The sequence below is a fragment of the Polypterus senegalus genome, chromosome 11, assembly GCF_016835505.1.
Source record: "Polypterus senegalus isolate Bchr_013 chromosome 11, ASM1683550v1, whole genome shotgun sequence".
NCBI classification, from domain to species: Eukaryota; Metazoa; Chordata; class Cladistia; order Polypteriformes; family Polypteridae; genus Polypterus; species Polypterus senegalus.
Window position 1 is genome coordinate 25,634,247 of NC_053164.1, and position 27,257 is coordinate 25,661,503.

The window sequence follows — 27,257 nt, forward strand, 5'->3', positions numbered from 1 at the left end:
AGCGTTTATTAAAGTTGTAAATTGCTAAATGACAATTACGAGTTTTTATTTTTAATTTTTCAGAATGGGGGGTATTGACTGCCATTACCAACCCCGAGCCCTTCATCGTGGCGCCGTCCCGGCACGACCTCCTACCTGAGTGGCCGGGCACAGCGCGCCGCTCCCCGGGCGTGGCTCGTTCATCTAACGGCACTGCACAGCCCACCGAGCCCCGGCTTATCACAAGGCGCTCCCCTCCTGTCCATTGTACCTGGGAGTCCGCGGCTCCTCCCTCCATCTCGCTAGGCTTTAAAAGCCGCCGAACTCGTCCGCCGCTGCCTGCTAGTGACCAGCTGTCGCCTGCGCCATTCCCAACCCGAAGAGACACCATGGCGTTCGTTCCTCCTCCGGGATACCAGCCAATATACAACCCCGTGAGTGTGCCGCCGTTTCTCTGACCCTTTTCTCAAAGCCGGGCAATCACACCCCACATTGGGGTTACGTTGTAATCTTTCTTTCTTTCTTGCTTTGGTCGTTCATTTTGCATTTCTGGGTGTGTACATTATTGTCACTTGGACCCCAGACTGGCCAGTGTGGGTACACGTGTGCCCTGTTCTGTGTTGGCACCTGATGGCACTCCGTTACAAAAAGGTTGAAGCCGTCAGGCTCTGTTTAAAGAATTATTTGACGTTGGCAGGGCTGACAATTCAGAATCTTGCATGTAAACTTTCATCTCGTTTGACTAATGGATCTGAAGTGATCCGCTCAGCACAGATGAGGATTTCCTGGTTTAAAAAAAAATGGGTTCACATTCACATTAGCAGCTCTACATTGGTTTAAAAATGAGTCCTTTAATTTATTGTGAAAATGCCTTTGTGGATTTATATCTCTGTGGTGGGCTAGCGCCCTGCCCGGGGTTTGTTTCCTGCCTTGCTCCCTGTGTTGGCTGGGATTGGCTCCAGCAGACCCCCGTGACCCTGTAGTTGGGATATAGCAGGTTGGATGATGGATGGATGGATTTCTATCTTAACAGGTCTGCCTCAAGCCTGCCTGTTTCATTTTCGTGGCGGAGGCGTAGAGGCTGTGATATCTGCATCAGGATCAAAGCAGGGCCCCACCCTGGGCAGTGTGCCACCTGTTTAAAGGCTGCAAAGGCCAAAACAGATGATAATCGGGGGTATGGGGGGACCCCCCAGACCACTGTTCTGTCATGTGTGCATTTGTGACTTTCTTTGTTTTAACAAAATCAAATCCTAAAAATTCCATCAGTCAGTCTGTTCAGCCGTCGTTTCTTTACAGCCTGTTCTGTTCAACTCTGTTCATCCCCCCCATTGTGCTTGGCAGACCATCTCCGTGCGCTTAATGCATTTACAACTGAAACGGTTTAACAGTGGAATATAAAATATCATGCAACAGCCCCTCCAAAAGTACTCGGCCCCCTTCACTCTTTACATTTTCTTTTGTTGTAGCCTTGTGTTAAAATCATTAATCATCAATCAATAGCCCACAATGACAAAGTGAAAGTGGAATTTTAGAAATATTTGCAAATGTATTTTAAAAAAAAAAAAAAAATTAAAATCCCCCCATTGATTGACTCAAGTATAAGTGACCCGACATTTGTGCGATAGACATATGAGTGCCGACAAAATCGCGAAAGTTTCATTGAATATGAATTACTAGTTTAAAGCATATATAATAATGTTTATTTTAGAAGTCAATATTATGAGACGCGGCATGCCATCAGCACGGCACACAGATAGTCCTTAAGATCACGCCCTGCATATGTAGGAAGAATTGCAACAAGACGTCTTGATAGTTGAGCGTATTTAGACTTGCTGGCTGCCTGACTGCTTGTAATTCCGCTTTGTATACAACGCGTTATGCCAACCCTCGACTAGAGTTATTTGTTTGTGGCATGCCATCAGCAGTTATAACAGTTCTAACCTAGCACATAATGTGTACATAATGCGCACGTACGCATCCCGCTCTCTTGGCCTCTCTCGCGATTTTGTTGGCGCTCATATGTCTATCGCGCTTTTGTCGGTGAACCCAAGTATTCAAAGTCTTTGATCAGCACTTCGTCGAAGACCCCTTAGGCACCGGTCTTCTTGGGTTTGACGTGACACATCAGGGTTTTGAGGATTTCCTTCCATTCTCTGCTAAACTCTGCCAGGCTGGATGGAGTCTGTCAGTGGACGGGTCTCTCCAGAGATGTTCAGTTGGGTTCAAGTCCGGGCCCTGGCAGTGCCACTCAAGGACAGTCCCTGATTTGACCCCCAGTAACTCCTGAGTTGTTGTTTTCCGTGTGCTGATGGTCGGTGCCTTTGAGCCGAGTCTGACATCTCGAGTGCTCTGTGGCACGTTTTCATTGTTTTAATTTGCTCCGTTCAGCTTTTCCTCAACCCTATCTAGTCTCCCAGTCCCTAACCCAACAAACAGCGTGATGCTGGCACCGCCATGTTTCACTGCAGTAATAGTATGGCACAGCAGTGATAAGCAGTGCCTGGTATCCTCCAGACGTGATGCCAAGCACTTCAATCTTGGTTTCGTCACACCAGAGAATCTTGCTTCACGTAGTCGGAGGGTCCCTTTGGTACGTTTTTGCAAACTTCAAAGGGGCTTTCACGTATTGTCTGGCTACTCTGCCTGTAAAGCCCAGACCGGTAGAGTGTTGCGATGATGTGTTGTCCTTTTAAAAGTTCCTCCCAACTCCACACAAGTTCTCTGGCGTTCAGCCAGTGTGACCATCAGGTTTTTTGTTGACTTCCCTTCTCCCCTGATTGCTCAGTTTGGCCAGACAGCCCTATTTAAAGTTGTGGTTGTTCCGGACGTCTTCAGTTTAAGAATTTTGGAGGCCACTGTGTTCTTGGGAACCTTCAGTCCTGCAAAAATTGTTTTTTTTTTTTGTAGCCTTCTCCACGACTGCGCTCCACACAATCCAATCTCTAAGCTCTGCAGGCAGTTCTGTTGCCCCCATGGTTTGGTTTTTACTCAACTGTCTGACCTTCTATAGCCAAGTGTGTGCCTTTCCTAATCAGTCCAATCAACTGAGCTGCCCACCAGTGGTCTCCAAACAAGTCGTAGACCAGCGGTCTCCAACATGTCGCTCGCGAGCTACTGGTAGTTCACAACCCATTCCAAGTAGCTCACCAAAGTGTTAATGGATCCTACATAAATTTGAAAACTTGATTAATTAAATTAGGGGTGGGCGATCTTTCCAAAAGTTCATATCACAATCCACAATCTGAATTTCAATCGATCTTTTCATTGTGGCATACACTTAAGAGAATATCCAGACTCAAACTCATCAAGACCTACAGTAAGTAACACTTTATTTTAAATCTCAAACAAAGTTGAATTCAATTGCTCTCTCGTTAGCTAGCTAAGCGGAGTTAAGGAAGACGCCCCGAAGCTGGCAAGTGAGTGAGGATGGCCCTCCCCTCAGCCCGCTGCCTTTTACTCGGATTCGTGCAAATAAATCGGCACGGCAAGTGAACTCTGATACATAGCAAAATGAGAGAAGTCGCAAAATCAACTGGAATGTTCAAGCAAATTATAGAAAAAAAACGATCTAAATCCATTGTGAAAGCAGACAGACAGACATTGGATTTTATATATTATATATTATATATTAGTAAACCTTCAAAATAATGTGCAGTTAAAGTCTCAACAGCATTTCTAGAGCTTAGTAGAGCCAGATAACTATAAGAATCTTCACCAAGGAGCTCTGAAAATGTCAGCTTTGTTTGGGTCTGCATACCTCTGTGAGTCTGACATGAACATCATGAAGTCAAAGTTCAGAACAAGACTGACAGACGAACATTTAAATGACTCCAGAAGAGTGAACCTCAGTGGCTCCACTCCACCAGTCACCTCAGTGCCACTCCTCTGACTAACTAAAAAACGCATCACACATACAGCTGGACCTGTGAATAAAGTGACACAGTGACATGGAACAAAATGACAAAGGAAGAAGTCATATCTGTGGATTTGGAATTGCATTGTTTTGTTCTGACAGCATTCATGTTTTAACTCAATAGTGTGAGATACACTAGAAAATGCATACAGACATACAAAATGCACTTGCAGGTGAACTAAATATTTTTTGCGATGTTTTAATGCAAAATGTGAGTTGTGGACTCCAACATTTTGTAAATGTTCAGGCAAAACAGGCTTATTCAGTTTATTTGGGTTGAAATCAGCTATGAGAATAAATGTTAGAAAACATGAGGAGCTCTCGGCCATTTTCATTTTGTAAAAGGAGCTCACGGTTGAAGGTTGGAGACCCCTGGTGTAGAATCATCACAGTGACGATCAACAGAACGGGATGCACCCGAGCCACATCTCGAGAGTCCTAGTAAAGGTGCTGAACACTTGCGTCAATCGGATATTTCCCTTTTCTACGTAGTTTAAATAGATTGACAGAAGTGTTTAAAATCCTGTTTTCATTTTGTCATTCTGGGGTATCGAGTGTTGTCGTCTGGTTAGGAAAAAAATAATTGAAGTAATTTTAGCACAAACCTGCAACACAACGAAATGTGAAAAAAGTGACGGGGTCTGAAGACGCCATATGTGGATATGGCAAGAAATGGATGGATTCGTTTCCAATGTCCATAAGAGCAGCATGGAACAGGAACCCGAAGTTGTCAGATGACCCCATCGCCTCCAGAAAAGTGAAATGCCAAGTCCAGCTGGCCATCTGTCCCCTGCCCAGGTCCTTTTTGGCATGTGGGAGTTTACAGTTTAGCGAGGATTTTCAGATTCTCTGTCTGTAACTGGTGATCTCGTTTTCAGACATTCCTGCTGATATTTTGTTCGAAGTCCAGCAGCAGTGACAGCTTCTGAGTGCGCACTGTGGGACACAATTCAGTGGAGAGAAATCAGTGGGATGATGAGAATGAGAAACCGCCATTAAAGGCAGTAGGGCTAAAGTTAAAGTGACGGTCAGTCGTCCCGTAATCTATAGAGTGAACGGGAGGATTCTTGAATATTTTTAACAACTTACATTAAAGTTGAAGGGTGGTGAGGTGGCGCAGTGTGTAGAGCTGCTGCCTTACAGTAAGGAGATCAGAGTTCACGTTCCATGTCCTCTCTCCATGGAGGCTCTGGTGTCCTCCTACTGACCAAAGGTGAATTGGTGATGCTAAACTGTCCCCGTGTGTGTGTGTGTGTGTGTAGCCCTGGGTTGTATTGGTGCCCCGGCCAGGGTTTGTCTCTGCCTTGTGCCATTTTGCTACCTGGGATAGGCTTCAGCACCACCCCGTGACCCTTGTCTGGATTAAGCAGGATTGAAGATGACATGACATGAAGGTTGATCTTCAACTTTCTTTTTTTCAAAGTACATTGTTGAATTTAACGTAAGCCTGCAGTTTTGAAGCTTCAGTTTGTGTCTAAGACTTTACATAGAAAATGGTGGTGTGACTTTGCATTACACTTCGTAAGAACAGTCTGTCCTGAATGTAACGTCATTGCTAAAGGCCTGACCTCGTCTACTTTGAAGGAATTAGGAACAATCCTGAGTAGCTACCTTTGTCCGCTTGAAGTCATTTCTCGCAAATCTAATTTGGGGTCTCAAGTGCCCCATTCTGTCAACTCTGGTAAAGCATTACGCAACTTCTACTCGTAGGGTATGTCGGGCTTGCTGACTTCAACCTCTGATCTTGTTGCTGGACTCTGTCAGTTTACACAAATGAGAGGCTGTGGGCACGTCAGAGTTACCTTCCAGCACAGTCTTGCTCTCCCCTTTTTGTGACAGTCAATAATGTGCTGCCTCTCTGAGCTGGTGCTGTGCCAACAGGTATGATGTCCTCAGCCTCGGTCTTTGCCTTTTTCATTGTTTTTCTGTTGTTGTGCATTAAACACAAGAAAGCTGTCAGATGAGCTCCTCTTCTATTTGTGAGGTCCAAAGCCCCCATATTCCTAATTCGTCATTGTTGCAGTCCATGCATTGTCCTTCTGGATGAGTGTTCATTCACACACGCACAGAGCCCACCACTACAACTAAAGGGTGGACTAGTTGGACTGAGGCGTATGGTATGGCACAGTATTCAGCGGACTCTAATGGGGTCGGACCAACAACTGCCTCTGACCCGCTAAGATTATGTAAATGAAGGCTGCTATGCTGGAAAAGTCATCAAATGTGACATGGCCTTAATCTGTTGTTAACAGAACTGAATTGTTTAATTACATCATCTTCTCCAAGATAGACTTGACATGGAACGACAAAATCACTAACAAGCCAGAAAATAAAAACATCTGTAACAGGTGTAATGAAAAACATAGACAAATATAAAGAGTTGGGGCACCTGTTGGCAAACCCCAGAAAACTGAAAATACACGCATTGAAAACGACATCTTCACAGACACGAGTCTCAAAGTGACTGCTCTGAGATTTAAGTACAGACCGGGCAGAAAACCACAGGTCTGGGGGGACACCAGAGGTGACGGGGCTGTCTGTCTGCATATGCACAAAACTGTCACATACGCTCAGTTCCACGTGCACTTCGAGATGTATAAAAACTAAACTTGGTATAAAGTCACACACATTTTGATGGCGGCCTCATGCCATGCGTACGCACATTTCTGCTTAGTTTTGCAAACGGGCAGCAGCCAGTTGTCAAAGTGGTGCTACTGGTTCTGCTTGTTAAATACACCAAAATAAATTGCATATTGTTTATAAATTTAAAGCACTTGATTGTAATCATTCTTTAACAATATGATGGTGCACAGAATGGCCAAACTATTCCAAATACCATAACTGCTTCAGCGTTGTCGCTGTCTGCGCACCAAAGCATCGGAGTGTAGAGTCACAGCTCTACAGCGGCTGATCAAAAAGCTCTACGGTGGACTGGGCCGAGAGTGCAGAGGATTATCGGGGATACGACATCCGGCCCTGGAGAGCATTTATAGCACACGCTGTCTCAGCAGGGCCAGCAGCATCTGCATGGATTCTACTTCCCCATACTACAGTTTATTTGAACTTCTCCCATCTGGCAAACACTTCACAGCCTTTCCTGCACAGAGCTTGAGGTTCATACAGTTTCATCCCAAGAGCTCTAAACGTACTCAATCAGTTCATCAAGTGCTCCTGGTAGAGTGGTCTGTACTTAGAATTACAATCTGCTCTCTGTAAACTTGCACTGCAGTTGTAATATTACACAACCTGAGCCACTTTATGAACCATTTGCACTCTCTGCCCTATATATCTACATGTGTATTATACTTATTGTATCATATTGTATATTTTTCATTTTTATATTGTTGTTAGTGTTTTTTTTCTTTTGTATAGGAAAATAAGTGTATGGCAGTGTTGCGTATTGAATCTCATTTTACCATTCAATGACAATAAAGGAATTCAATTCTATAGAAGAGAGTGCGTATTTACAGATGGCTATGTCTGGCTTCTAAGTCAGTTTAGACTTCTAGCTGTGTGCTGTTAGAATACTAGGATATCATTTTTATGATGAAATGCATTAAAGTATGTATGATACATTTTATAGATAAATTGTAAACTACATTTAAATTAATGTGTACTGTTAATAATGAAACATATGGGGGTACAGTGGTAGCAATGAGCTGGCACCCCATCCTGGGATCGTTCCTGCCTCGCACTTAATGCCTGCTGGGACTGGCGTAACCCTGGATGGATCGATGGAATAATTAAACTTGCAGAACAAAGATTTTCCTTTAGAAGTCTTGAAGAATCGGCACTCTAAGCTTACAGCTGGTTTTCCATTTATTACAGATGGTTATTGTTTGACGATTGGGCATGTGGAGAAAGAAAACGGAAGGACAGGAATTGGGGATTAATACGTTTGACAGACAGTACTGCTGCAATAAATTATGCCATCCAGGGTCATGTGTGTCCCAACAAGCATCTTGAGGGAAGCAGGAACGATACCTGGATGGGGCACCCGCCTCATCCTTACCACTGTGCCACAGTGCCCACATATGTTTAACAGATGCTTTAATGCATTTCTTAGTATTCTAAAATGTTCAGAGAGCTGTAATATCATAAATGTTAGATTACGGAGCATTTAACGTGGTACTTTATTTACAATGGGGTTTGACTCTAGTCAATTAAACATCATTTTTAAGATGAAGTTTGTGACCTTACTTTAATGACAAAATAAACTACAAGATTAAAGTGGAAATTTCAAGATTAAAGTCGACATTTCTTTATTCTTCATTGTGACCCTAATACGCTTCTATATGACACTCGGATACTCGCCTTTGTATGTTGACTTTGACATCTGACCACTTTTATTTTTTTATTTCGGGCACAGTGCCACTTTCTGAACTTGAACGTTTGAGTTCCTCTTTATCAGTTTCCTTTTGTTACTCCGAATTGTAAGTTTTTCCTGGCCTCCACTTCGCATTCAGTGCAATTCTGAACAGAAGGGGCTTTTTATATTGATTTGACGTTGTGCTTCTGAACAGAAGGGGCTTTTTATATTGATTTGACGTTGTGCTTATTACTTTTTTTCTTTCTAGACATTGCCCTATGCCGGCCCCATTTCTGGAAACCTCCGTGTTGGGATGTCCATCTACGTGCATGGGAAGATCCCACATCACATCTCCAGGTGAGCTGCAGAGCCACGGACTTCAAATTAGAAGCCTCATCAGTGCCCCCTCGGTCCAGGCAACAGCAGTGACTCTCACGCTGGGTCCCGAGTTCCACTGCGTCATCAGATTTTCATTCCAATCAACTCTGAGCCCGTTATTTGAAAATTCCTACATGTTGGTGACAATCCAGAAAGGACATAACTGTGTCTGCTACATACATTGTGATTGGAATGGACTTCATCATTTATGTGTGATACAATATCAAGTTAGAAGGCACATTAAGATTTTCATGTTCATATTCATTGTGCTTTTCTAGATGTTCTGATTATTTGTCGTCATTTACAGCGATGGCAACAGTCGCCGAAGCCTTTCTGGCATGTCCGTGTGTACCCTGCTACCCTGTTATAATTAGGGTACTGTGATGACCCAAACTCCTGTGTGTAGGGACACCAATGTCAAGTAATGGGATTGAGGACCACTATTAGTGATGAGTGAGTTTGCTCTGCCTTGAGTTTGGCAAAATCACTGACAGGTTTGGAAATTTCACCAGACTCAGCGCAATGCATTGAAGTCAGTAGGGACTGAGAAACAGGGCCCATTTTGAGCGGATTACAGTAGTGCAATGACCTTTAAAGTGTCTCTAAAGGGCAAGTAGAACATCTGCTAACTATGCAGGAGTGATAATAGTGGCCAACAATGTAACCTTTAGCTTGGAAGCACTACTGTGCCACCAAGCCACCCCGAGATAAAAATCAATTGAATTTAATATCCATACATTTTCTTGCAAACAGTCGTAACACATGAATTCCCTGAGACTCTCTCCCCACACGTACGTCTGAGAGAGCACCGCAAGGAGTCGCTCCCTGTGCAGAGATATGTGTTTCCTCCCAAAGACCTGCAGGTTAGGTGGGCTGCCGTTGTTAAATCGGCCCCTGCCTGTGCTTGATGTTTGCTGGGATCCACTCCAGCTGCCCTGAATACACAGGCTAGGAAGATGAATGGATGTTTGCTGTAACAGCAATTGATTACATAACTTATATGTAAGACAATCATTTTAATGGAGAAAATTGTTTTCTGTATTAACATGAACATTTATTGCATTATTTTGATGAGAATATCATTTTCATAAGATAAAAAATGAGCAGACAGCACATTCTCAGGTTATCATTGCACCAATCCAGCTGAAATTATAAACCCACAAAGGCTCGTGTGTGCTCTGCTGTCTTGTGCGCACACATCTGCGATGACTTCTCCTATCACCAGATGTCGCTAATTTCCATTCAGTGATCTTCATCCATCCATCCATCCTCTTCCGCTTATCCGAGATCGGGTCGCGGGGGCAGAAGCTTGAGCAGAGAGGCCCAGACTTCCCTCTCCCCGGCCACTTCTTCTAGCTCTTCTGGGAGAATCCCAAGGTGTTTCCAGGCCAGCCGGGAGACATCATCCCTCCAGTGTGTCCTAGGTCTTCCCCGGGGCCTCCTCCCGGTTGGACGTGCCCGGAACACTTCACCAGGGAGGCATCCTGATCAGATGCCCGAGCCACCCCATCTGACTCCTCTCGATGCGGAGGAGCAGCGGCACTACTCTGTTATTCAATAATTAATTAATTAATAAATAATAATTAATTAATGATTAATTAATAATCAATAATGATGAAAATCATGTTTTTTGTTGTATTACCCTGCAATTCCTTTTAAATTGTCCAGAGTGAAAAAGACAAGGAATTGGAGTTAATCATCTGGGATTCAGCAAGCCTTTACAAAGCCCCCCTGTGAATGGCAGATAAACTGTTCAACGTCCTCCCCGTGTTTAGGGTGACGATGGCCCTTGTGATGAAGTGGGGGGGTAGTTTTACAATGCTGTACACAAACACGTCTGCGCTGACTGGAGCTGTCAGTCTGCACCGGGAACAAACTCTCTGAAAGTTGGGTCATAATTGTTGGTTGTCCTGCAGCCACACCGGCCTGTTCCTCGGCATCCTTTATCGTCCTTTTTCTCAAACTAGGCCTGGCAACCTTCTAGTGAAGCAAAAGACGCTGATGACGACATCATGCAGGTCACACATGTGCTTTAACAATCCCGTTGAGCACCACTGAATTCAGACATCAATATTCGCAAATTGATTTGTGATTCACTGAAAAGGTTAGTTTAGAAAGAAAAATTGTTTGTGAGTTGCCCATCACTATAATGCTTTAAGGAATGTACTGTATGCTCCAAAGTGTTCATTGACAGAGCAGTATCTAAGAAATGAGTCGTGTTTAAAAGATCGGATGAATGAGGATTTAAAAAAACATAAAACCGAACACTAAAATTGGACAAGAAATATGGCGAGGCTTCGATACACAGTATGCTTCATTAAAGGTAATTCACTGACTTACTGGTGGGCTCAACCCCACCAAAAAAAAAAGCAGAGCAGCTTGAAGAGACCTCTTGATGGGATGAGGTTTTGGCCGCCATTGCTCTTTTCTCACGCCTGCTGCTGCTTTTCATTCCAAGTGAGTCCAAACTCCGATTTGACCTATTTGTTTGGTTTTTTATTCTTCCATCAGATTCCAAGTGAATCTTCAGTGTGGCAACTACAGTGGCTGTGACATCGCTTTGCACATCAACCCCCGCTTTGACTTATGGGACAAGGTGGTGTTCAACACCTTCCAGGGAGGATGCTGGATGTCTGAGGAGAAGGCGCATATGCCCTTCAGGAAGGGGGACGAGTTTGAGATGGTGATCATCGTGAACCAGGAGGGCTACCAGGTATGTCACTCGAGGTGACGAGAGTCCGCCAGAGGCCAGATGGATACCTTCATGGTGTGTCTTTCCGTATCTCCCCTTTTTTTTGTCAGATGGCACAGCTCTTCCCCTCCCAATACTTAACGCAGTACCCCAAGCCGATGTTTGGATTTTCCTATTCCAAACTGGTGTGATTTTATTTGTCTGTGACATGTCAACCCACTCATTGCAGCCAACTGGTGGTGTTGTACATTCTCCGTCACAATGAAATGTCTTAACTTCCTCAGAGTTACTTTAAAAAAAAAAAAGAGCGAAAATTTTGAATTTGTTTCAGCAAGAAAAAATATTATGTGTAACAGAAATATGCAAATACCAAAACATCAGCATAAATACAGCAGGAATGTATGTTTAGTGTCCACTGCTGGCCTGATGCAGATTTAGCACACGTCCTTCATGTGACAAGTTCTGAGACAGTCGCCCAGGCACAGCCTGATGGTGCAATCGGGACAGCAGAAGCCTGTTTCTTTGTGTGATTCTTTGCACACTTTTCTTATATTTTTTTTCTGTTGCTTGCGCATGAGAGTCAGTGAACATCAGCGCCTGACCTGCATGATCAACGCGCCCCTTGTGTCATTGTAGGCTACACAGCAGAAGGCTTAGTGACTTCCGCATTTCTCCTGATACAAACATTGACAGTTGCTGCATTGTGGACAGTGCTTTCGTGTCTAACGTCCGTTTTGATTTTCCAATTGATCACAATTATTTTGCATTTTTTTTGCCATGCTGAAGCTTCCTGTGATTGAATTCACCAGTCGCACCACAGTGGTTTGGTCGTACAGTATGGTTTGTATCGGTTTGACTATCAGTGTTAATGTCTGATCACTGATTCAAGCTGTCTTCACTATTGCTTACTTTGACTAATGGTTGAGTTTACAGTTTGTTCTAAAACTGGCTTTACAACTCTTTTTTTTTTTTATACGCTATTTGTGATTTTTGGTTGAAGTCTCCACCCCACTTATGAATATTGATGACTTACCATAGAGAGGCAGAATGCATAGAAATATTTAAGATCCTTTTGCAGCATAATGTTATTTCATACACTAAATGGCATGCTATACATCAGGGGTGGGCACATTCAGTCCTGGAGGGCCGCAGTGGCTGCAGGTTTTTGTTCCAACCCAATTGCTTAATAAGAAGCACTTATTGCTCAAGTAACACGTTTGCTTCACTTTAGTTGTCTCGCTCGTTGCGATTTTGAACCCTTATTGCTTATTTTAGTCTTAAATAGCTGTAGTCTTGGTTTTTAATGCCTCCTATTGACAATATGACAATAGAGACCAGCATTTCTCCATTTAGCTTGTTTCCATTTACACCTGTGTGTATTTATCAGGCACTATTGGGTTTAATTAAATACTTGGAAGGAAAGTGAAGGACTGAGAATTACTCATCCAATTTAGCCTTCAAATCATTTGGATGATATCCATCCATCCATCCATCCATTATCCAACCTGTTCTATCCTAACCACTGGGTCATGGGGGTCTGCTGGAGCCAATCCCAGCCAGCAGGCAGGAAACAAACCTCGGGCAGGGTGCCAGCCCACCGCAGGGCACACACACACAGCACACACTAGGGACAATTTAGGATCACCAATGCACCTAACCTAACCTGCATGTCTTTGGGCTGTGGGAGGAAACCCATGCGGACAAACATACAAGCTACATGCAGGGAAGACCCAGGAAGTGAACCCAGGGTCTGTGACAATGTGGGTTCTGGCTCCGCACTCCCTTTAATGTTTGGAAGCACTTGAACCCAACACCGTCGATAATGAAACCGAGTGAGCTAGTCAGTGAAGGCAATAAACATCTAAGCAAGGGGATGGTTGAAAGTGCAACAGTGCTTTTATTTAAAAGAAACAATCAAAAACAAAAGAGTGTTCTATATAAATAAAGTGCAGTTCATTCAAAGTTCTTTAAATAAATAATCCATTAAAAGAACATGTGGAGGTTAAAACCAATAGAAAAAACAATCCTTTAAAACAAGAGGTAAAATGTTTAAGGAAGCAGTCTTTAAAAACAACAAGATCAAACCCGGCGCTTCTAGCTTGTGACTCGTGACTCCCCTGCTTCTCCCTGTCCAGGCTTCGCGACAGGGGAGCCACTCTCTCTCTGCAGCTGCCCTCCTGAAACACACGCATGAGACTGGAGACCTCCCGAACCCTGGCTTCGGTATGGCACTCATCCCAGTCTCGGAGAACTTGGTTTCCAACCAACGGCCAGGTCGCCCACGCTGGGGATTCCAGAACCAAGTTTCCCGACTTCCGCTGCCTTTCAGCGGCTTCTCTGCGCCAGTCGCCTTCCCTCGGTCACTCCTGCTACATAATCACTCAGCTGGAGCGACATCCAAATCAATCGCCTGGGTGTAGGCCCAACACCCCAGCTTCCTTACAGCTGCCCTCGATCGGCGCTCACCACACGCACGCACCGCCTGTCTGTCTCTCTTGCACCGCATGCTTCCTCGCTCCCTGTAACCTCCGTCCTCTTTTCCTCATCTCTTTTCTCCTCTCTCCATTTTTTCCACCCCACAACCGACTCGCGCTTTTTAAAATGACGAGGGCCACAGCAGCTGCAGCATTAGCCATGGGACAATCACGAATGTGGGCAGTACCTCACCTGTGCACTCGGTAAGAAACGCCCACACCCTACGGATCGCCCACGGCTCGCTATGGCCCAACGTCCCCTCGCTAAGCCGCGAGTGCGCCGATTATTTATTTAAAATGAATGGCCTTTGCTCAACGAGCTGTGGACCCATAACACCACAGGGTCTCCTAACTGCGAGGCAGAAGTGCTACCCACTGCGCCACCGTGCCGCACATGATATCCTTAGAATGGAAAAAAAATGTTGGATATGAGAATGACCTGACATAGCAGAGTTAAAGCACTAGTAAGCCATGAAATTAAAAAATTGGCAAGAATTGTTTTTTAATTAACCAACTGGGTTGGAACAAAAACCTGCAACCACTGCGGCCCTCCAGGACTGACTTTGCCCACCCATGCTGTACACTGTCCTGAGCTTTATATCGGCTGTACATACAAAAAACAGGTTAACCCGAGTTCCACTTGTGGTAAACCATTTTTACGTATAATTTTAAGCCCAAGAGACACTCAATATTGACACCAAGGAAGTTCAGCCTGACTGTATTTATAGGGTGTAAAGATGCATGTGCTGTTAATGTCTGAAATACATTCAATCGGTGTGTCAATATTCTCCTAGTTGGTAAGTGGCAGTGTTTTAGTTGATGTCACATACTTAACAATTTCACAGCAGATGAAGTGCCTGAAGGAGAGGGGGTGACCAGCTCCGTTTATTTAAATAGGGGGGATATTCTTCCCACCTTCTGGAGCTCTAGTTTTTTCAAACATTTTTTTTTTTTTTTGGTTTTTACAAATTCATCCCTTAATCCATGTTTTCTTCATTTGGTTCAGTGCAAATTTGATGTCAACTTTGTGGTCACAGAGAGGGGGATTCATACTTGTGTTTCTATCGACTCACTTCTGCCACCTGTTCCTCGGCAAAATTTGCCGGCATATTTGTGTCTATGTGAAGTTAGGAGTAATTTAATGGGGTTTAAAACTCACTTTAAGTATAGGCCAACCTTTAGGGTTTTGATGTAACTTCAGATGGGATAAAAACAATAGCATTTATCTATAGGGCACATTTTCATAGAAACAATGTAGCTTAAAATTCTTTATGCAATTAAATAAAAAGGAAGTTAATATAAAACAAAAAAAGATTAGGCAATAATATTATACAGTATCTAATAAAGAAAAAAGGTAAAGTCGGATGATCAGGAGACAGAAAAAAAAAAAAAAACAGGAGTTGGGCTGGAGGAAAAAAAAAAAAAGCAAAATCTGCAGGGACCACCCAGACCCCACAGGGCATTCTACCTAACAGACATGCTCTAAATCTGTCCTGATGATTTTCAGGCTTCACATGCAAGAATTTGATGATGATGGTTATGCGGACATGTGGAACACCTGCCATTCAATCCGTAAATGCAGGGGGCAGCATGGTACCTTGATCAGGTTTTGGTGGCACAGATCGTCACTGCAGAAGAACCAGAAAAGACAGCGGAGAATGAATAGTACAAAGTAGTATGGAATTGCAGAACCCAGAGGAAGATGATAAGTCAGTGCCCATATAGACTAATAGAAATACAACTAAAATGTAGCCACAAGAAAGCCATTTTTAATAATTTTTTTTTTAAATTGCTCGACAGTATTAGCCTGATGTCAAAGTATTCCAAATTTTAGGTGCATAACAACAAAAGGCTGCCTCACTATTTCTTTTCAGGTTGGCTCTTGGAATTATAAGCAGACCTGCATTTGAAGATCTGAGGTTACAGCTTGGAGTGTTAGGGGGCAGACATTCCGAAATATAAAACGGGGTTATGTTATTTAAGGCTCTGTAAACTATTAGTAGTATTTTAAAGTCCAATTCAAATGACACAGGTAACCAATGGAACAACACTAAAACTGCTGAAATGTGCTCAGATTTTCTTTTTCTAGTTAAGGTTCTAGCTGCTGCATTCTGAGGTAACTGTAACCGATTGACATCTTTCTTATAAAGTTCTGTAAGGAGTGCATTACAATAATCTAGTCAAACTCATTTTTCAGGATCTTGTAAAATTATAATGGATCTAATTTTGCTATAGAATGCAGTCCCAGTTACCTGATCAATATGTGATTTAAAATTTAGGTCAGAGTCAATAATTACCCATAAATTCCTTACCTCCGAGTTGACTTTTATGCCTACGGGATCAAGTGTATTTCTAAAACCACCACTATATCCATTTTTGCCCATAACTAAGATTTCTGTTTTCTCCTTATTTACAAAGTAGTTTGAGAAACTTACTATTTACTCACCCATTCGGAAACACAAATAAGACTCCAGATCAGAGAGCCAAGAGTGTCAGGGTCATCAGATGCTATCGATATGTAAAGCTGTGTGTCATCTGCATAGCTGTAATAGCTCACCTTGTGCTTCGAGATAATCTGACCTAATGGAAGACTATTGATCGAAAAGAGCAATGGACCCAGAATAGATCTTTGTGGTGCACCATATAAAATATCATGTGTCTCCAAAGTATAATCACCACAACTAAGAATTTTCTACCTGTTAATTAAAGTTTGAAATCAATTTAAGACATTGCCAGAGAGGTTCACCATTGACTAAGGCAATTTATAAGAATACTCTGATCAATGGTGTCAAATGCTGCTAAGTCTAAGAGAACAAGAGCAGGTATATGGCCTCCATCTGCATTAACCCACACGTCATTTACTATTTTAACCAGTGCAGTGGCAGATGGTGACAAAACGCAGACAAGAATAGAAGTGACCCCTCAGTGGCTTCCATGGCATTCATTTTAGAACTTCTGATGTCCTAACAGGTCAACGTGAATGGACAGAACTTCTACTTCTTCCAGCACCGCCTTCCATTTGAGGAAGTGGACACCTTGGAGATTGGAGGTGATGTCGTCATACAGACTATCAACATCATTGGTGGAGGCTGGAGCGGAGGGGTGAGTGACAGGGAGTGGGTGGGGCTCGTTCCTGCATTTAGATCAATGCTGCTTCAGTGGGCTTCAATTTCACTTTAAGACCAAAAACCTCAGACAAAAGGAAAAGGAAGAACCCAGACTTGAGGGACTCGCTGCCAGACAGTGCTCTCATGCCCTGCTGTTCCAAGCCTAAGCCATCTAAAGTCACCCCGCTAACCTGGAGTGCTGGTGATGGGACTCTTATTTTTACAAAATGAGAATGAATTATTTTACAAAATAATCGAGTTAAATGGGTTTGAGGATGTAATGGTATATGTGAAAATGTAAAAGTTATGACTGGATCCGTCCCTCAGTCTTATATGCTAACATACTGTATCTGGAGTTCAGATATCTGCTGAGGTGAGCACTCACAGTTCCACTGCCCCTTATATAGGGTGGTCCAGATCTAATTATGCAGTTTTCATTACGCTATAACTTATTAAGTTTATTACATAGAAAATCACCCAAAAAATCCCAGACCATCGAGAAGAGTGTGAACTGATGACATGAAGAATCGTATTCGCGCCGAACTGGAATCATCCCCGCATAAATCAAAGTCAACCAGATGATCTGGATCTGCATAATTAGATCTGGATCACCCTGTATATTGTCTGTCTGTGAGAAGTTTAGTTTGTATGTTCCCCTCATGTCTGTGTTGGCTTTTCTTATTTTTTTGTCCTGTGTGTCTCTTGAGTTGGTTGGCTTAAAATGAGTGTGTGTGTGTGTGTGTGTGTAAAGTGGAGCAGACCTGCAAGTTCAGTAAGTGTATTGTGAAGCCTAAGGTGCGTACAGCCGCCCTAACCTGACACAGAAAGGCAGGACACAAGTATCACCACGGCACAGTCCCTTTGCCCCCAGTCATCCTTACAGGGTTTATCCTTCTTCCTCCCAATTCTGGCCATTGAGTAGCGACGACTGGCCCCTTTTATAGGACACCCAGAAGGATAAACAGAGGCCAGGAAACACACACCCAGGCAGACACACAACACCAATAAACAGTCACACAAGTCCAATAGAACACTGACAGAAGGATCTCTGCTTCATGCGACATCACCCCTGAAAATCAATGTACAGGTGGAAGGCGGTGCCACAGTAGTCATGCCATGGTGGCACCGCCTCTTGGGGTTCCAACTCACAAAACACAAAGAAATGATTCAGACCACTCAAATGTACAATACTCTCATAATAAATAAATATAATAATCTTTATAAAAATTGCATAAAAACAATTGGGCTTCTTCATTTACAAATCCTAATGCACTTTTTTCATTTTTTTTTTATCCTCAGGGTCAGCCAGGTTACCAGGTACGTTAGAATGTATCAAGTGGATTTGTGCATAAAGCTTCTCATCTTGGAATCTGTGGCTGGGGGTCTGATTTTCTTTTGATGTGTAGTTGATCCTAAACATGATCCTCAATTGGGGTTTGAATAAGGTGGGTTCCAGAATTCTGTGTTCTCCTCTGTCCTTGCCATCTGCCAAGTCGACACTAATGGCTGTCTGTGGTATAAACTGCTGAGTTGCAGGTTATTGTTGAACAGTTCACCTCTCTAGATTATGGTGGAATAGAAAAGTCCAGTCCCAAAGGTCAATCAGGTCCTCTTGAAAGGTTAACCATTTGATGTTTGATGCCTTTTAGATTTTGCAAATCTTGTGTAAAAATAAATTCTGCTAAGATCTGCAGATATCTGTTTTCACTTCTGGCCCAGTGTCCTTAATGGAAAGCAGCTGTTGGTCACTCTACTATTTTCAATGAACAGAAGATAACAAGCTTCAGAACACAAAAGCAGTGGAGGATCATGTTAGTGGAAGCCCAAAGCCAGGAGAAAAATCCACACACAGACAGACAGCGTGTTTATGTGCTCATCAATATCCTAGTTATTCACAGAAACCTGATTTCTATAACACCATGTAAACCCATCCATCCATCCATTATCCAACCCGCTGTATCCTAACTACAGGGTCACAGGGGTCTGCTGGAGCCAATCCCAGCCAACACCGGGCCTAAGGCAGGAAACAAATCCCGGGCAGGGCGCCAGCCCACTGCAGACCATGTAAACCCTTACTAGAGAAAATCGGGTTACTAGCCTCAGAAATCTGGTTAACAGAGGTAGATTTCTCCACAAATAATCTGATTATGTGGCCATGTAAACCCATGACTGTGTTAATGTAAAGGATTCTACAGTCTACACATGTCCATTGCGGTCGGGTGGTGGAAGGGCAGACTGGAATCGGTCAAATTTGGGATGCCAACCGAGCCGTCCCTTATATTCGGCACCAGACGAAATAAACAAAACAAAAAGGAAAAGAACAAAACACACAAACGCGTTGCTCCTCAGCCCAGGGCTCCTGCAATTCTGGAGTTAGTCTCGTGCTCTGCACTGTGGCTTACTCCAGCCTTCCAGTGACAGATGCCTCTCTTTAGGCTGCCCATCTTTTATGATGAAATGCCAGGAAGGGGTTGGGGCTGTGTCTTTTTTGGACGATCTCTCTGAGCTGTGAAAGAAGAAGAGAAACAGGATAAAGTCAGAAGTAGCCTCCCCTCTTGTCTCAGCGGGTTATTACATACCTTTCTAAAGTCCTCGGAGGAGTCGTCTGAACCCCATGCCTGACACCGTTGTATTCTGTCGGTTTGCACATGTATTTGCTTTGCACACAATTTCAGCACCCACTGATAGAAGCATCCATGAAATTCATTTGCAAATGATCAGGGGCCTCATGTATAAACGGTGCGTACGCACAGAAACGTTGCGTAAGAACTTTTCCACGTTCAAATCGTGATGTATAAAACCTACACTTGGTGTAAATCCACGCACTTTTCCACGGTACCTCATGACTTGTCGTACGCAAGTTCTCCGCTCGGTTTTGCAGACTGGCGGCACCCAGCGTCAAAGCAGTGCTACTGTTCCTGTGTGGTTACACCTTATTTTCCTGACGCGGCTTTATAAATACACCGAAACTAACCGCATATTGTTTATTAGTGTAATGCATCTGATTGTAATTAACTTGTAACAATATAATGGTAGAGGGAACAGCCATAGTATTCCAAATACCATAACTGCTTTAGCGTTGTTACTCTCACTTCTTCTTCTTTCAGCTCCTCTTGTTAGGAGTTGCCACAGCGGATCATCTTTTTCAATATTTCTCTCACTGCACCACTCAGAGTATTTATATCACTGTATCTGAGTGTGAATCACAGCAGCAGCTGATCAGAAAGGGAATTATCGGTATACAGCTTCAAGGACACGCTGTCTCAGCCACTGCAAAATGTTTTAAAGCCTTTCCTGTACGGACCTCGCGGTTCAGAAACAGAAACGATATCATTTATAAGGTGAAATTCAGCAAAATATGTTTATTAAATTATACAAATAAAACTTTAACTTCATTTAAATAATCTATATTCTTCACTGGGAGTGTCGTTAAGGATAGAATAATTAAACATGTACTACGAAGATATTTCAATGTTCTTTAAACGTTTTGAAGAATCGCGCTAAGCTTACAGATGGCTTAACGTCTATTACAGAGCTGATTGTATGGCGATCGGTTACTTGGGGAAAGAAAAGCAAGGACTGCAGTGACGGCTACGCCAATATATATTGAATATAAAACAGAAAGATAAAATAAAACACAGCTAAAAACACAGCGACAAATTTCGGCAAAAGTTAAATGCTTGTGTCATGAGCACGAGGCGGCTATCAGTGTCCGCAACGGACGTAGCCATTCACTGTGCATAAGCTACCTTACTGACGGGCGGGGGAAGGAGCCACCAATTCTTCCTCTGCCCAGTGCCACCACAAGCCTAGAGCCGCCCCTGAGTACTGCTGCAATAAATTATTTCATCGAAGTGAAACGCATGTTTAATAACGTGCTTTAACTCCTATCATCATGAAAATGATATCACGTATACATCTCAGTATTTTAGTTATTCAGAGAACTGTAATATTACGAATGTAATGGACTCTGTGTCCAGTTGGAGGAAGAGAGCCGGTTTAAGAAGCAAGTAGTGATTCACACACATAGAGCACATAGAAGATCAAATACAAAACAAAGCATTTAACGTGCTACTTTAATTACGATGTGATTTGAGAAACTGGTTAATTAAACGATTTTAAGATGAAGTTTATGATCTTCTACTAAATGACAAAATAAACTACGTGATTAAAGTGGAAATGTCGAGATTGAAGTTGACATTTCGTTTTTCCCCACCGTGTGCCTTTTTCTCTGTACCCTAATAAACTTTCATATGACACTCAGACAGTGGGCTACAACTCGGCTTTTCACGGCGACTTTGATATGTGACTTCTTTTTTATTTCCGGCACTGTGCGATTTTGTGGATGTGAGCTTTCATGTTTCTCCAACACGCTATGTCACTCGATCAACTTCATTTTGTTGATTATACTACGGTTTATTTGAACAAATAGTATGTTTTTCATTTGCCTCCACTTGGTATTCGCTGAAATTCTTATATTTTCCCCGTGCTTTTCCCATTGTCTTTTCACAGAAGGCTGCGCTTAAGGGCGATTTATATTGATTTGCATATTCAAATAGGCGTAATTCTGGGAGGATTTGGGGCGTTACATAATGCGCGTGCACGAGCGTTAGTTTTCACGCTGATCGGGATTTATGTAGCGGAAGAACGTGGAAGTTGGAGTACGCACAGATTCCTGCATCTGGATTTTTCTGTGCGTAAGCACATTTCAGCTTTTGTGCTTACGCCATGTTATAGTGCGAGTTCTACGCATGGCGTTATACATGAGGCCCCAGGTGATCATATTCTAACTTCTTCTGGGTGAAACGCTCTTTCTGAATATTTCAGAAATTGCTTAATTTATGTGGATGAACATAACATACTGTGCTGAACTCAGCAACAGAATCTGGAGAGCACTAGGGAAATATGTTAAAAGTAACAAGCGTTAAGTAGTCGGATTACTTTTTAAAGCAGTAAATAACCTAATGTAACATTTATCTTAATGAAGTAAAAATACGAACAGCATTATTATCAGGTAGCACTGGGTGTAAGGCCAGAAACACACAGCCAATCAGAAAAGAGTATGCTGCATGCATTCCACTAACAGAAACCTATAAGTAAAGCGCCAATTTGACTAAACATATTTATAAAACATAAAATTATCACAGGAGTCTGGCTTATTTGCCGATTCATGGTATTCAATGATGATTTTTAACTTTTTTTTTTTGTGCAGTTTAATGGTAATGGAGTGTTTTTGTCAAAGGAGAATTTCAGAGGATTACTTATAAATGCAGATTATGAAACCAGGTTTCTGCCCTTAATCATGTTATTCACCTTAACCCGGTTATGTGTGCATGCAAACGCACTAACTGAGTGGACACACGAGACTAAAGAGCAGTGTAAACTACGTGTTAGAAATGAGCAGGATCTTCTGGGAGTCTTGCTGTCTTTTTAGGCCTCCGCCAGCTCAGATTGTCATTGTGTTCTGTTGTTTGCTTCCTCTCTAGAGCCAGACGATGAATATTCCCTCTTTCCCGGTAAGTCATTTTCATCTTCTTTTCCCTTCAGAGATCAGGACTTCCAACAGCCCATTTGTGGGCTCACCATGGAGGTGTCTGAGCAGGGCCTGTGTTCATTTAATCACTGGCATGATCTGTGAAAGGCATCTTTATAAAATAATGTTTGATGGCCAAATCAGGGGCAGAATATGGAGATCATGTCATCAACACAACAAGGCCAAGCCTTTGGTTTGCCCAGTATTCAGGCACTTCCAGTTTCCCCAATAGTATTAATTTATCATTACCTTTTTGTTAGCAGAATTGATAGAATAACTTCTCATTTTAGAATTCTCATTCTGCTTTTGTCTTAATTTCTTTCTTTCTTTCCTTCCCCAGGGTCAGCCAGCCTATCAGGTGAGCTGTAATTACTTGACTTTAAAGTAGCAGAACGAGAGAATCACACCCAGTTAGCCTTCCACAGCTTACTCGTCAAGTTCTGCCAGCACCTAATTTGCTGCTATTGTGACTGCTGTTATTTTTATAATGTTTAAGTTTACATTTCAAGAGTATAACTTTTCAGTTTAAAAATTTGCAAAAATAAGTTCCCTATGATGTCCACGACAATGAAAAAAGTATTTTATGTGGTATTTACATGTTCCAGTTTTCTCTGCACTCTCATGCGATCCATCTTGGCTGTTGTGCCAGTTATTGGATGCCCAGTTCCTGTCACTGAGTGAATTCTAAACAGCTCAGAATAATTTTGTAGGCGACTGAATCTTAAATATTCAATTTATTTTATTGAAATCTTGAATCTGGTCATGTCACAACTGAAATACTGCCACTTTTTGCTGCCGTACATCACCAAGCAACTACAGGTAATTCCAAATACAATGGTTCAAAAATAACAAGGATTTTTTTTTTTTATCGTATATTTCTTAGAACATTTCCAAAATGTAATCACCCTCAAAATACTCTGAGATGCAATCCACTTGTCCCACCACTTTTTCCATTGTTCAAAACTGTTCTGAAACTCTTGCAAAGGGACAGCCTTCAGTGCCTTCGTCATTTTGCTTCTTGACCCCCTCTCCATCCTGAAAACGCTTTCCTTTAAGGTCCCTCTTCATTCTTGGAAATAAGAAAAAATCGCAGGGTGCATGGTCCAGGGAGTGAAGGGGATTTTGGAGTGGGAAATGGTTGTCATCCCATTTTTTATGAGAAACTGACGCACACTCAATGCTGTGTTGTCGTAATGCAGAAGCCACTCGTCTGATCTCCATAATTCGGGTTGTTTTCTCCGCACAGCATCACACAATCGCTCGAGCACTTCAAGGATGCCACTTGGCCAAATGATGCAGAGGGTAGTCTAGTAAACGCAACTAGTGGCAAATGTCATAACTAACGTCCCTTCAGCCTGCAGAAAAATATTTATGGGTCTCAACTCTTACAGCTGCATATCTGGTGTTGAACCAGCTGAGGCAGACACATGTCACTCCTCTCTTTAGATCACTACACTGGCTTCCTATAGCAGCACGTATTAAGTTCAAATCCTTATATGTGGAGACACTTGTGAAGTCCTGTGGTACTTCTCAAACTACTTAGTTCAGCTGATAAATGGCATCTGTGGCACTTGGTGGCACCCCTGATAAAGGAGTACTGAAATCATTGGGTAGAAGGGTCTTTCATCACATTGGCCCACCTAGCACTGACTCAGCTGTAAAATGGCCAGTAGGGGGAGGCAGCTTGTTGGCCAAGGTGTCCAGGAGTCTGAAAAAAATCTGAATTCTCATGTGATGTTTTCTATTCTTGCATTTTGCTTCGTAGCTTTTACTATTGTACTGTTGTATTGTGTTCCTGAGGTGGCCATCTAAATCTGTGAAGAGGATTACTAGTGTTCTGTTCTGTACATTGTGTTGTATTTACCCAATTTTTTGACACTAATTGCACACCCAACCTACCTGGAAAGGGGGTCTCTCTCTGAAATGCCTTTCCCAAGATGGGGCAGTCAAAAAACCGGGCCTGTTAAAGCCTATTGCAGCACATCTTGTGTGATTTTTGACCAATACAAAAAGTAAATTGTTGTTATGGTCTGGTGAAGCCAACCCTGTGTGGAATCAAATTTCTATCCAGACTCTCTTCATGTGTAGCTCCTGGCTGTTGGGATGAACTACCCTTGTCCATTCATACCCATGATTCCCTCAATGTGTTCAAGATGCATTTGATTTCTCCCTCTTGTTTGGTGAATTTTGATCTAACTGATATTCGGTGTTAGGGATTGTAACTCGCTTGTATTTTGTTTTGGCTTTTCTCTTGTGGTGATCAGTTATGTCCCCTTGTCCCTGAACAAATCCCAGACTGATGTTCCTTGATTAGGCTGACCTCTATTGTATGTCACTTTGGATACAACCATCTGCTAAGCAAAGAAATCTTTATATATATTACGCTACCATGGCTGTCTGTTTGTCTGTCCAGGATTTTAAATCACCTGCAAACCATTTCACCTATTGGCCTGAAATTTGGTACACATGTACTACGTGAGGTCTACTATCCGCTTTCAGGGTCATGACTAACCTCCAAGGTTAGTCCTCTTTTTTTACTTTTATTTTATTGTAGAATCAACTCTTGGCAGTGGCCAGCAGGGCGGCTGTGTGGCGCATGTGTATGGGCGCCTTTCTCATTCCCTACCACCTTCGCCATCACTTCCCCTACCTCTTCATATCTTAAATCATTCTTAAGTCTTCAATCTGCCTCAAGTGCCAGCTTAAGTGAAAAATTAAGGAAAACATACTAAGTATGTTAATAATCAATTTTAACGTGAAAAGATAAAAGAAAAGAAGAAGTGGGCCGCTAGGGTGGAGAAAAGACGAGCTGCTCAGGAAGCAGCGGGCACATCAACCTCTGAGCAAATGAATGTTAAACGTACAGAGAAAGAGAATGAAAACTAGTGTAATAGAATATGGTGCTTCTCGCACCCTTGTACCCTCAGACTATACGTCAGACACCAGGTAAAAATCCAATGATGATATTTATTATAATAATAAAGTGCACAAAGCACGCTCCTCTCCACAATTCTTCAATAACAACAATAACAACAATCCTCCACTCCCAGACGCTTAGCCACCCTGCCTCCCAGCTCAGCTCATCGTCTGGGAGCTCCCACAGTCCTTTTATATTCCCTGACCCGGAGGTGTTCCTGTCCAACAGTCTACAAGTCCTTATTCCTTCCGGGTCAGGGTAAATAATCCTTTTCTTCAACCCGAGAGCACGTCGTTTCTTCCTGTCACGTGACCGTGACGCACTCCCGGGTCATAGGGCACATAAGAGCCTACGAGCCCCCCTACAGCAACGCCTGGTGGCCCCCAAGGTATCCAGCAGGGCTGTGTACAAACACTACATAGTCCATGATGCCCTGCTGGAACTCGGGGCATGATCATGCTGTCGGGAGAGCTCCTCCTGGCGGCCTGGGGTTGAGGGCCGGAGTGAAATGCCGGCAATCCACCACACTAGGAATGCTCAAGTCGAGTGTATTCACTGCACGTTATTGTGCAGTGCGCCATTACCGGTGTAAATATAAATAAGGACATGAAGAAGTAAGTCCACCCCATTTCTGGACATATCGAGATTTGATCTTCTTGTGCACTGTGCCTGTAGATAATGGTGATATAACATTTCTCCTTAAGCCCTTGTGCCAGACATAAATGCAGGGGGCTGATGCATTATAACGGGAAGCCAAACTATCAAAACTAAGGAGCAGCGGTGCGCGTTACATGCCTGTTTGCACACACAAGTAAGAATTTCACTGCACTCTGTACTTGTGACAACACTGACTCCATAAACCTGTAATCAGACTCAAAACTGTGTAAAAAGTGATTCCTAAATTCTTCCAAAATTGCTCTTTAAATTCTAGAAATGCTTTAGCTTTTTCTTTGTCTTATAACAATAACAACAACAATATCATTTATTTATATAGCACATTTTCATACAAAAAATGTAGCTCAAAGTGCTTTACATAATGAAGAATAGAAAAATAAAAGACACCATAAGAAAATAAAGTAAGTCAACATTAATCAACATAGAATAAGAGTAAGGTCCGATGGCCAGGGTGGACAGAAAAAACAAAAAAACTCCAGATGGCTGGAGAAAAAAATAAAATCTGTAGGGATTCCAGACCATGAGACCGCCCAGTCCCCTCTGGGCAATCTACCTAACATAAATGAAACAGTCCTCTTTGGATTTAGGGTTCTCACGGAAAGGACTTAATGATGATGGTCACGTAGACTTCTGGCTTTTAGTCTATCAATGTTGGAGCATCATGATGCTTTGAGTAGGTGGTGGTGGTGCAGGCCGCCACCACAAAGAAACCGGAAAAAGTTATTGCCAAGTTCAGATGCCAGTCTGTAGGTGGTGTTTATTGTGCTCTGAGTTTTGGCGCATGGGGAGCCCATTTCTGTACCTTTTTTATTTGGTATTTGTTTTGGCCTGATTTATTTATTTTTTTATTGTTCTATTCTTGTGGATGGTCAACACCAGAATTACTTCTTACTTTACTGTCTTGTAATGATGCTTTATTCCACTTTTTTCTTCTTTACATCCACAGGGTCAGCCAGGCTATCAGGTGAGCTGATTTTTATTTTTAAGCTGTAAAATGAGAGAGTCGCTCACTTATAGCACACTACAGCCTGCCTGTCTACTGTGCTGCAGATGCTGCTGCTGTTTGTTTGGTTTTTTTATCATTTTTTTCAGTTTGTTTTAATGACAAATGCATTCAATGATTCTGTTTGTCCCAATTTTTCTCTTTAACTACAGATGATTTTCTTTTCTTTTGTTTTTCATCACAGTCTTCTCAATTGTTGCGCTGGGGTGACCAGTTTCTGTCACAAATGGAATTCTGAATTCCTGAAGTGATGTTATTGTAAAAAGGGTCCACC

General features: G+C 42.6%; 1 protein-coding gene across 5 annotated transcripts in view; it reads left to right on the plus strand.

Annotated features, from left to right (window-relative positions):
• The window catches only part of LOC120538750 (galectin-4-like), a 56,862-nt gene that overhangs the window by 5,548 nt on the left and 24,057 nt on the right, over window positions 1-27,257 (plus strand). For 3 of the 5 annotated variants that reach the window (XM_039768199.1, XM_039768198.1, XM_039768200.1), the window contains exons 2-9: window positions 64-413; window positions 8,473-8,561; window positions 11,094-11,295; window positions 16,719-16,850; window positions 18,155-18,172; window positions 22,342-22,371; window positions 22,729-22,746; window positions 26,927-26,944. In XM_039768199.1, coding sequence (XP_039624133.1) covers window positions 369-413; window positions 8,473-8,561; window positions 11,094-11,295; window positions 16,719-16,850; window positions 18,155-18,172; window positions 22,342-22,371; window positions 22,729-22,746; window positions 26,927-26,944 — 552 coding nt within the window. In that variant the 5' untranslated portion in view covers window positions 64-368. Of the gene's footprint in view, window positions 1-63; window positions 414-8,472; window positions 8,562-11,093; window positions 11,296-16,718; window positions 16,851-18,154; window positions 18,173-22,341; window positions 22,372-22,728; window positions 22,747-26,926; window positions 26,945-27,257 lie in introns of those variants that run through there. The other 2 variants (XM_039768197.1, XM_039768196.1) reach the window with 2 other exon arrangements.